This window comes from Ceratina calcarata, unplaced genomic scaffold (assembly GCF_001652005.2).
Source record: "Ceratina calcarata isolate Rehan_Ccalc_2016 unplaced genomic scaffold, ASM165200v1 scaffold39.2, whole genome shotgun sequence".
Classification (NCBI taxonomy): domain Eukaryota; kingdom Metazoa; phylum Arthropoda; class Insecta; order Hymenoptera; family Apidae; genus Ceratina; species Ceratina calcarata.
In genome coordinates this window covers 2,025,905-2,036,364 of record NW_017162322.1, presented here as the reverse complement: position 1 = coordinate 2,036,364, position 10,460 = coordinate 2,025,905, and the positions used below count along the sequence as shown (strand labels likewise).

The 10,460-nt window shown below is 38.6% G+C and overlaps 3 protein-coding genes across 4 annotated transcripts in view; 1 reads left to right on the top strand and 2 right to left on the bottom strand.

The window, feature by feature from the left end:
* The window catches only part of LOC108626024 (plasma kallikrein-like), a 2,736-nt gene extending 1,205 nt beyond the window's left edge, over positions 1-1,531 (bottom strand). Inside the window, exons 1-5 of the mRNA XM_026814439.1 lie at positions 1,313-1,531; positions 1,071-1,227; positions 841-1,000; positions 89-294; positions 8-24 (exon numbers count right to left, since the gene is read on the bottom strand). Coding sequence (XP_026670240.1) covers positions 8-24; positions 89-294; positions 841-1,000; positions 1,071-1,227; positions 1,313-1,393 — 621 coding nt within the window. The 5' untranslated portion in view covers positions 1,394-1,531. The remainder of the gene's footprint in view (positions 1-7; positions 25-88; positions 295-840; positions 1,001-1,070; positions 1,228-1,312) is intronic.
* A 3,583-nt stretch (positions 1,532-5,114) lies between these two features.
* On the top strand, positions 5,115-8,192 carry LOC108626023 (trypsin-1). Its single transcript, XM_018026424.2, has 7 exons — positions 5,115-5,183; positions 5,739-5,952; positions 6,131-6,293; positions 6,635-6,843; positions 6,999-7,201; positions 7,368-7,422; positions 7,775-8,192. Exons 1-7 carry the CDS (start codon positions 5,115-5,117, stop codon positions 7,888-7,890), a joined length of 1,029 nt encoding a protein of 342 aa, XP_017881913.1. The 3' UTR covers positions 7,891-8,192.
* Positions 8,193-9,485: 1,293 nt separating this feature from the next.
* Positions 9,486-10,460, bottom strand: part of LOC108626196 (soluble guanylate cyclase 89Da-like) — a 103,872-nt gene continuing 102,897 nt past the window's right edge. For both annotated transcript variants that reach the window (XM_026814502.1, XM_018026735.2), the window contains 2 exons: positions 10,218-10,307; positions 9,486-10,138 (listed from right to left, as the gene is read on the bottom strand). In XM_026814502.1, the coding sequence (XP_026670303.1) occupies positions 10,028-10,138; positions 10,218-10,307 (201 nt within the window). In that variant the 3' untranslated portion in view covers positions 9,486-10,027. The remainder of the gene's footprint in view (positions 10,139-10,217; positions 10,308-10,460) is intronic.

Genomic DNA, 10,460 nt, shown 5'->3' with positions numbered 1-10,460 from the left:
TATTTACTGTGCTCAAAATTTTATCTTTAAGTATGTTAGAATTACGGAAATTGCATAATTTCTCTAGCAGGAAGGAAGTGAAACTCACTGTCTTCAGGCAAACAAGCAGTTCGCACGACACCGTTCACATCTACTGGCCGATCCATCTCGATTATGGCGATATCGTTGTTGTACGTGGAGGCGTGAAAATTTTCATGAATAACGACCGATTTGATGCGTCGGACTATCGAATTCTTGTCGAGTTTCGTCCGGTTGTTATCCGCCAGGATCAACTTGATGCTTCTCTTGTCGAATCTGGAATTGATTAACATAGCTACAGGAAATATATACATTATTTTTAGTTACAAAATCGAAGATATTTAACATTGTGTTATATCACTTTTATTATACGTTATTGTTGTAGTACAAGGAAACATAACTTTAGAATAGGAATTTGAATTTTTTCATTGGACAACTTTTCACATTAATAAGATGAATAATTTTAAGGGAAACTTAATTCGCTTGTAAACTTGATCGAAGCTTTTAGGTATGACAGAATTAAATGTATTATCATTTATCAACAAATTTCATGTACATCGAATGTACTTATGTACAAAATCCGAGCATGTCCTATGCTATAATATGTCACCAGTAACTCACGATAATTATCACAAGCGTCATTTTCACTAGTAGAACAACATTCTTCGATTCCGCATCTAAGTGAAATAAAACAAAGAGCAAAAAGAGGTATAATAATGCATCAGTTAATGTGTCTAAACGTAAGCAAAACAATCGTCTAGCCAATATGTACACCTGATTCCGTTTCGTTGCACAATATTTTATGTGACGGGGTGTACTCACCCTCCCAAGCAGTGCGCCGCTGTGAGTACGTGTCGGCGCGTGATTAAACTGCCCGCGCAGTAAAATGTGCCTTGTTTACTCATGCTAACGATCCATGGGTACTCGTAAACGCTCGTCACGTTCCCGCCGACGATCCTTGTTTTCCGGCCCACGCCACACACTGCGACAGATGCGAGAAAATTGATGAAACATTTATCGTCAATTTCACTCGTCGCAGGATCGTTAATTACCGCAATTGTCGCAGACGTTCGGCCTCTTCGAGGTGATCGACGGCCCTGAATTGAAATCGATGTACGACGTCTCATCTATCGGCTTCAAGCCATTAAAGTCAGAGGTGTTATACCGCACGTGAACGTTTGCCGGATTCCTTTTATGATTTCGTATAATCTGAATAAAAAGAATACAACAATTGCACATTGAATTTTCCTAAGTTCTATTGTAATATTAATTCTGTTATGAAGATGCGACTCACCACTCGCGGTAACGCGTAGCTGCAACAACTTAACCAGAGGAGTACGAGGAGCGCGCGTTGCATTGTCGCGTGGTCCGACATAATATGTATGGTGTCCCGGTTGGCGATATGCAACAGCTGTACTCGGTTGTGGTGTAGCGAGTCGACGGGCAAGGTAGGCACGACGACCGGGATCACTTAGTGTCTACTATATCTCTGTTCGTATCGCCGGCTGCTGTGCCTAACGGCGGGCGTGAAAAGTCTAAAGGTATCGCGGACCGTTTTGCCGTTTTATAGTAAATTATAACTAAGTATCTCGAAGAGGTGACGACGCGACCCGCGTGCTCCCCGGTGGGGATCGTCAACCTTGAGTGGTGCGTTTGCATTGGCAGATGTTGCATGTGACAGCGTTTAAATCAGCCCGTGGCGAGTCTCACCTGCGCGGAGGATATACGGCCCATACACACCAGCGGAAAATGACGATGTCCGTGACGTAGCCGGGTGCGTGTGTGCGGCACGAGTTTGGGACCGAGCAACGACCACCAATGTCATCCCGGGACCGCCACCTCAAACCTGGCCTCCCCCTTTACGTCTCGCGCATACCGCGCGTCCTTCCCTCATGTCTTTCAGACTGGATCAATGTCACTTTCGTCAGACGAAATTCTTTACGCTCTCCCATACAATTCTTCGCTGCTATTGTCTCCGTACATGACACGAAACACGGTGATCGAAAAGGTGTCACTTAATTAACGGACCCGTTGAGGTAGCTGCAGGTATCTTAAATTGCAAACTTTTCGATACTTCATGTTACGAGTTAACATAATGTAATTGGAATTTACTATCAGCGTTATGGGTTTGCCTTCGGAACTTCTAAGATCCTACTGACAATAAACTAGTTCAAAGTGAATTTCGGAACATTCGCCGAAAACGTCGTATTCAAGTTTCTGAAATCATAGAACAAACTCCGAGACAAACAGAGTAGTTTTATTAAATGAATTATGCATGGTACAAATCGTCCCTAACGACGAAAAAGCAAAGTTTCGCGAAACTCCGACTCTGGGGTCCATGAAACAATTTCGTTTCACGTCGTAGGTAGCAAAGGTATTAACTGGACGAGGTACTAAGAAGTTCGTGGCGACATTACCATCAAATCGGATTGCTATTACGGTCCCAGAATCGGGTCAATGTAATAGCCAACTGCTCGCCCTTGCGCCCTTTAGATTCGTGAGGCTAAGGCAAACATTTAACGAGCTACATCTCGTAAACGATTCTCGCTATGGAGCAGTTCCAGTCTACTGAATAGATGTTGCAACGCCGTTAAGGCGACTCACGCGCCGTGTGTACACGTGTTTCACTTAGACCTTAAATATAAGCTAATCTGCAATTAGATGTCTGCCAGGGATTCTTAAACTAATTACTGTAGTTTCTGTCTACAATGAATATTTCCAGCATATAACAAGTTTTGTATGTTTGAAACGTACTCCAGACATACCACTAGAATTACTGAAATAAAATATTTGTTTTATAGAGTGTAACTTCATTAAAAAGATTCATTAAAGTTTAATAATTCTTTTGTAGCAGTTAAGTAATTTAATCAGACATTCTGTTGTTTTTTTTTACGAACTACCCCTTGGCTGATTATACGATTTCGGAAACACCCTGTATATATTGTTCCCATCCGGTTTCGTTCAGGACGACGTCGGGGTGTACCGTTACGCTTAATACCGAACAAGTTTCGCCCGTAATGAGGTTCTGTCACTTCGATACAGAAATTCAATTATTCCGGTAACAAACTGCGCGCTGCGTGCGCCGCGACGCGCCTCGTGTCAATGCACACCAAGGTGCACGTGTCTCGCGGTGAATTGGGTCGCGCAGGCTCAAGTAATAAGAATAATTTGCAAACCAATGCCCCATGGTTTATGAGACAAAAAAGGAGTGTATCAAAAAACACGAATAACGATTGCGTTCAAGTAATAAAAGCAAGATGATCACTCGTAAGAATTGGTTCATTTATTATTACGCGCTCTCCTGCTTCTTCGAACTCTTTTTAGTCGGAGCAGTTCTGCACGATTTTTAGCAATATTTATTATAACGCAGAATGATGTATAACGCAGTTTGGTCTCATAATAAGTTGAAATTTTTATCATCATAAATAAGTGCAAAAAAACATGCATTTGCGATTACCTGGATCCTTGACATACTCTACCTTCAATGTGCAATACATAACAGTAATACATTACATAAAGGAATAAATTATTTCAGCTGATACATACGTATCTGACATACATTAATCATAAAATAAGATCAGAAATCAGTAATTTAATGCTCAATAATATCAAAGTTGCTATGGTCAGTGAAGATATGTTATAGATGTTATAGGAATCAATTACGCACGATTGAATTAGTGTAGGTCTCCGATTATGCCATTTAGAAAGAAGTTACGCCTGGTGTACCACCGAAGGTACGAGAGAAGATGATGGAAACGTTATCTTGCCCGTGAAAAAAGTTGAAATCGTGGTGACGATCTGACCCTGGCGATAAGCGTAAATAAGGCAAGGCTGTTGATAACGTTAGTCATCCGTAGACAATAAAATAAAGCAATGTCCCACCCGCATGAGGGTGCTGTGACCTAAATACCTTGACCCACTGTGTTACGGGTTACAGGTGAGATACAATCCACCCGTCCTAAATCATCTTATCTAATTTTCTCGGATATTAACTAGACGCATGATAAGACGAGTTGCACAGGAGCCTCATCGCTCTCGACCGGGACACGCGATTAAACGAAATTTAAAATACAAAGTGGATTCGAATGATCATTTAATTGAATCTGTAATTGAATGGCGATCTAACAATAGTTAAACAATGGTTCTATTATAATGTTCAATCAAACGATGATTCACGTCTAGTATTATTCTCTTTTAAAGTGAACAATTTTTTATGCACTTAATTGACTTAAGAACAATCATCTATAGTGAAAAGTAAGTACACGAGTCTATGTATGTTCTGTTATATACGTACATGCCTTTAGCACTTTTCATCTGGTTCACAGAAGATAATTAAAAGTTTCATAAGTAGTGATACGTGAGAATTCCCTTATTAAAACCCATTTAAGAGGGTAATGGAAGGTAATTAAAATTCTTGACCTTCTTCCAGTTTTTATGTAAAAACTATCTTCGTTCATGACATTTAATCTCGTTAGAACTTTCCTATTTGCAAGTTTGTCTTCACAGTCATTTTATGACTGAACTTATGTTCTTTTTAAATTGACATAAATAGCACAAAGTATTTAATGGATAGAAAAGTACAAGTCACATGTTTAACGTTACTGACAATTTTGTACAATGAAATACGTAGAATAAAATTTTGGAGAATCAAACATACTCTCGTTTTGTACATTAATTAATTATTATAGTGTGCATTGTTTAAATTTCGGCATAATTAAACGCATAAACATCCTCAGCTTACTAATAATATACGCGTAGGTAGTAGACTGTTATATCAAATTTTTGACTGTCACTGTGTACGAGGCCCAGGAACAGTTGTTTGTCCACGACGTGAATTTACATAAGTACGGTCAGCCTAAATTTTCACTTCGGCTACCTGCCGGCTGTCCACTATTCCGTATAAATAAAGATGCGATGTCCACGAGCGAGTGTTGTGTGAAAGTATACGTCGTGACGGTGGGAAGCGTGCAGAGATCGGATCGGGTCCGATAGGAATCGGTTCTGCTCCGTTTTATTCGGCGACCGAGCGCCGTTCAATTCACACTAGCTAATAATTCGTTTAGTGCGCGACTAGAAGAGTGCTGATCTGTTGAATCATGTGTGTTACACGTACGACGATCTTCGTGGCCGTTGTGATCGCAGTGGCCTGCGTTAATTCCGAGGAAGTAAGTAATAAGGAACAGGAATAAGTTGACAGAATGGGATGACAATGCCTCTGTGAAATACTTGCGGTGATTGCGAAGGGCAGTTGCAAATTGTGTATTCCTGAACGAATCTTCTAATTTCAGAAGTTAAATACTTTTGCATTCAGTTCTAAAAAAATGTAGGTGCTATTTTTTATGAATGGTAGGGATCCAAATTTGTTAGGGTAAATAATACTCTAATGATTATTTATGTGATCATTTATAGACATATAGACATAGATAGTATAATCGATAAATATAATCTTCCATAGTTCTGCATATATAATTGAGAACTTCATATTGAGGACACATAACGGCAATGAATGTCAAGATCAGTGTTCCTTCTTTCTAAAATCGTATAAGCCTAGTGGCCAAAGTCTAGACACACGCTGAACATTTATTCATTCATTTTCGAAAAAATCAAACAAATCTCCAGGAATATTTTCAATAATCATTTAAAGATAAATAAAAGCAATTTAATTATGTCACAAAATTAATGTTCAATATTAATGACGAAGAGTTGTTATAAATTTGTAGTCGCGGTCACCGGTGGAAGAGGAATATAAATCGAACGTCACGCAGTATTACAGTAATAATTCAACAACGAATTCGACGATCACAGATGATAAAAATTTCTGGGAATGGTTGTATGGTTTCGTATCAAACGCAGGATCTGTAACAACACCTACGCCTATTAGCACAACCGAACCTCCGGAACCAGTTAAGCCTCCTGCTAACTGTTTACCTTGCAGTAAGTTAGAGTTTATCTTATTTTACAAGGTATTAGCAAATGTCAATTATGTTAACAACAAATATCAAATTAACGACAAATATCAAATGTTATTTAAGAGATCGAAATAAAAATCTAAATATTCGTATGATATTAAAGTATCAAGATATAAAATCAATTATCATGTGTTATTTCATAGAATGTGGAATAACGAATACACAGAGGAGGATAGTAGGAGGTGTTGAGACTAAAGTCAATCAATATCCATGGATGGCATTAATGATGTTCAGGGGTCGATTCTATTGCGGTGGATCAGTTATAAATTCCCGTTACGTACTAACCGCCGCACACTGCGTTGACAGGTAACTTCATCTTTTATTAACTTACCTCCACAGTATACGTTAATGTAGATTTAATATCACATGGCACAATTGATGGTACAATAAATGTCCGATGCTTCAGTTATAATCTAAAATTAGCATCAAGTATTTCACGAAAGAAAAAGCTTTATTAAAAAGAATAATAATCCTTAAATAAAAAGAACTATGAAAAATTTTTTGGGGGAACGGTTCTAAGCTTATAATGCAATGTTACTGTGTTCTATGTATTACATTCCTTTTACCTATCATGTATAACGGTGCTCAATCAATCAAGCCGTGCTCAATCTGTAACCTGCGTCAATTCCGTGAATAATTGGACACAGGTTCGACCCGAATTTCATATCGGTGAAGATATTGGAACACGATCGTAACTCCACGACGGAGACGGAGACGCAAGTGTTCAAAGCCGAAAAAGTGATCAAGCACAGTGGTTATTCAACGACCAACTACAATAATGACATCGCGCTTGTCAAGTTGAACGATAGCATTCAATTCGAGGGGAAGATGAGACCTGTCTGTCTTCCCGAACGAGGTAAAACGAAACACCCCGATCATTCTATTCTTAACAAAATTAATTCTTGTTTTAATACTATCAATAAATCTCATTGATTATTAAAATAGTATAAAAAATAGAGTACATTTTACGGATCAAATTTTGAAAACGAGGAATTTCTGTTGAACTTTTAGCAAAAACTTTTGCTGGAATGAACGGCATAGTGACAGGCTGGGGAGCGACCGCGGAATCCGGAGCCATATCACAGACTCTCCAGGAAGTGAATGTCCCAATTCTGTCGAATGCCGAGTGCCGTACGACTAAGTACCCTGCGCGAAGGATCACGGACAACATGCTCTGCGCAGGCTACGAGGAAGGGAAGAAGGATTCATGTCAGGTAATTAAGTACACCAGCTCCTCGGCCGTTATCTCGTTATTATTGACACCTGTTTCGCTCAACAACACATACAGTTGCATCTAATTGTAAGCGCACGTGTGAACGTCCCTTGTTATTAGGCGGACAAAGTGAGCTTAGCTTGAGGTATTGTTTTTGTTCTTATTAGGGTGACAGTGGTGGCCCGCTACATATCATCAGGGAGAACACGTACGACATAGTTGGTAAGTTTTGCGCTATATTGCTTGTTTGCTTCACGAAGAACGAACATTAAGCCGGTGGTACAGATATAAAAGGAGTTTCACTCAGAACAAAGGAAAGGATAATACAGGAACACAAAGTACTTATAAAAAATATAAATAATTAATCATAGAAACGGTAGAAATGCCATTGTACATTCTTCCAGGAAATCATCAGCGTAATTCAGAATGAATGTATTCAATTATAAAATTAGAAACCGAGAGATTATAAAACATTAAATTAGATTCTGGATTAAGCGTTTGAAACTCACTTTATGTCTGCTGCAGCGGTTGTTTCGCTATTAAATAAAGCTATAATGACGAGTCTAATTCGCAGGAGTCGTGTCCTGGGGCGAGGGATGCGCGAAACCCGGCTACCCCGGCGTTTACAGCCGTGTGAATCGTTACCTCACGTGGATCGCGCAAAACACCGAGGACGCGTGTTATTGTTGACCCGACGCATGCGAGATCACTCATTAATTGACTGCGAATTTTTATGTCAAATAAAACATTTGTAGTAACAATTCAAGAAATACGATATAGATAGAAATTTTATGCATTTAAGCTTTTGATATTTTATTTATTTTTATAAATATTTTATATTTTCTACATAGTCGATTTTTCTATAAGCATAAAATCCGCAGTCCATTCATTCTTTTTTTATTCTTGTTTTATATTAAAATCAGGTTATCTTGAGGCCGTCGATGATTCATTGATATCTATTGATCTGTTTCTATTATATTTCTATAATTGTTGAAACAATTTTTGTATGACAGTATGATAAAAAGAAACCAGTTGTGAACGGCTTCAAGGTAGCCCGCAAGGTAAATCGTTCTAAGAATGATGATAAACTCATCGTTTTTGTACATCTAGCTACCGCGGTTTCCTACGAAAAATACTTAAAATCGAACGTCGTCCTCGTGGAATATTACAATCAGGCTGTCCAGCGAATTTCGTTAAAATTCGGCCATGAGAGACGCATAGATCAGGGGAGGAGGTCGCGACGCAACGCGGGGACAGGCCCGGCATATTTAATTTTGGTACCGGAGTCCCCTTATTTATTTATCGGCTATATTTAGATTAAAAGACGTATCTACGCGTCCACGGGAAGCTCTGAAATAGCCGGCGACGACGCGATCCGTTATCCCTTAAACGTCGATGCAGGCGAAAAACGATTGAGAGTTAAGGCACGTATCGCGCGTCCGACGCTCGTACAACATTGAACGCGTGCATACACGTATGTACGTACATGTATTATTTGTATATCTACGTACGAAAAGAAAGCCGCGCCCGGACTTTCTCTATTCCCTTCGACGCGGAATTTCGATGAAAACTCAAGTACGTGTGTATGTATGTATGTATTTGCTTACTTACGTACTCGCCACTCGCACGGAGCTTCGATTTGTCGCGCCTGCGGAGAAATCAAACGCCTCGTGTGCCGCTGTTTTTTTCCTCATGCGCCAAACCCGTACGAGCGTTCGACAGTGAAACGTCGATCGAGACTCGCTCTAGATAATTAGGCGAACTGTAATTAAATTTGCGACCAACTGAAGGCAATAATTAATCGCATCAGCAATCATTTCGTTCTGTTCATTTTTTTCCGAATTACAGGGACAGTGACTAAACTTGATTACAAATGTTATTCAGTCGTGAAAACATTAATTGAAAAACTCTCAAGGCTAGAAGGAATCTAAATTTATTTGGAAATAGATCAGAAAATTGGATAGGTTTCCACGTGAGTGGAACTCGAGTTAAACGATTCTAGCATAATTTAATTTATACCGGAATTCTGTAATACTCGTACTTTTTATCAATATAATTTATTGTTGTTTTATATTTTATTTATGTATTATTGTATATTGTACTGAAAGTAAATTTTATAATGAAATTTTTCGTTTGACTTTGCACTTCTGTTTGATCCCATTTAATTCCTACCATCCCAAGTTTAATTATTTTTGTTGGTCAAGGAAGAAATAAATAACACGTACAATGTGGAAAATAAAAGAGTAAGACAGTATTGGAAATAGGATATAAAAAGCAATTAAAGATAAATCGAGAAACACGGTTCATTTATTGTTCAATTCAGGGAGAATTTCGTTTCTCAGAAAATAATCGTGTATCGTTTGTCGTCGATCGACGTATCATTGTGATCGCAGCTATTAAATAATTTATGAGAACCTAAGTGCGAGCACTACTTAAAAATATTCGAGTAAACGTATTTACGTGTACACGTGCTCTATAACTATGTGATATGTCTACATTTTCGCTGTGAAACTAAGAAACTCTGGATGATTTCCTATAATATATGAATGCACGCTCGATACGCATTATTGCACGTCAGTAAAATGATGTTTGATTGTTTTGTCAGATCTCGTTCGATTGTTTCCGTCACAACAATCCGTTTTATAAATAACGAACAGAGAATTATAGTGATGCAATTATTTCATAAATACCTGTTTCGTTCAATTGAATACATAATATTGAATCATGTTGCGTGAAACTTTAGGTTTGCAAAATTCTATGCAATATTTCACAACACTATAATTCTTGGCTCGATAGAATCACTTAAAGCTTGATCTTAAATCACGCGTTAAATGTCAGTGACTAGAAGTCCCGCAGGCCTGGCGGCGTCCTCCTCCGTCGGTTTAACGTCCTTGTCCGTTTTATCGTACAACCAATAGGTTTCCATGTTACCTTTTCCCTATACGGAACAATAACCGGATTATGCGACACGATGCGGCGAATGGGAATTCCTAAATTAAAGTTTTTGCGATACGAACCTTGACCCACACCAAACCGCGTGATTCAAGGTGGTAGCGATCGGCTAGCAATAATGCTTTAGTATCTGATGAAATGTGCACCTTGCCTGGCTGCATAACAAATTTCACAAATGTCCAAAACGAACTAGATTAGATTTGATTCAGCAAGCGTAACGATCAGAAAAAACAATTATTCTCATTATATTTTAATTGATGATTTTAGATAAATTAAATAGGATCATTATTTTGATATCAAAATCTTTA

What these genes read in the sequence shown, in the direction of transcription:
- LOC108626023 (XM_018026424.2), top strand. Translation starts at nt 5,115, where the DNA reads ATGTGTGTTACACGTACGACGATCTTCGTGGCCGTTGTGATCGCAGTG. An exon ending in GCCGCACACTGCGTTGACAG is followed by an intron (nt 6,294 to 6,634) that starts GTAACTTCATCT and finishes AATTGGACACAG; the next exon opens with GTTCGACCCGAATTTCATAT. An exon ending in GAACACGTACGACATAGTTG is followed by an intron (nt 7,423 to 7,774) that starts GTAAGTTTTGCG and finishes TCTAATTCGCAG; the next exon opens with GAGTCGTGTCCTGGGGCGAG.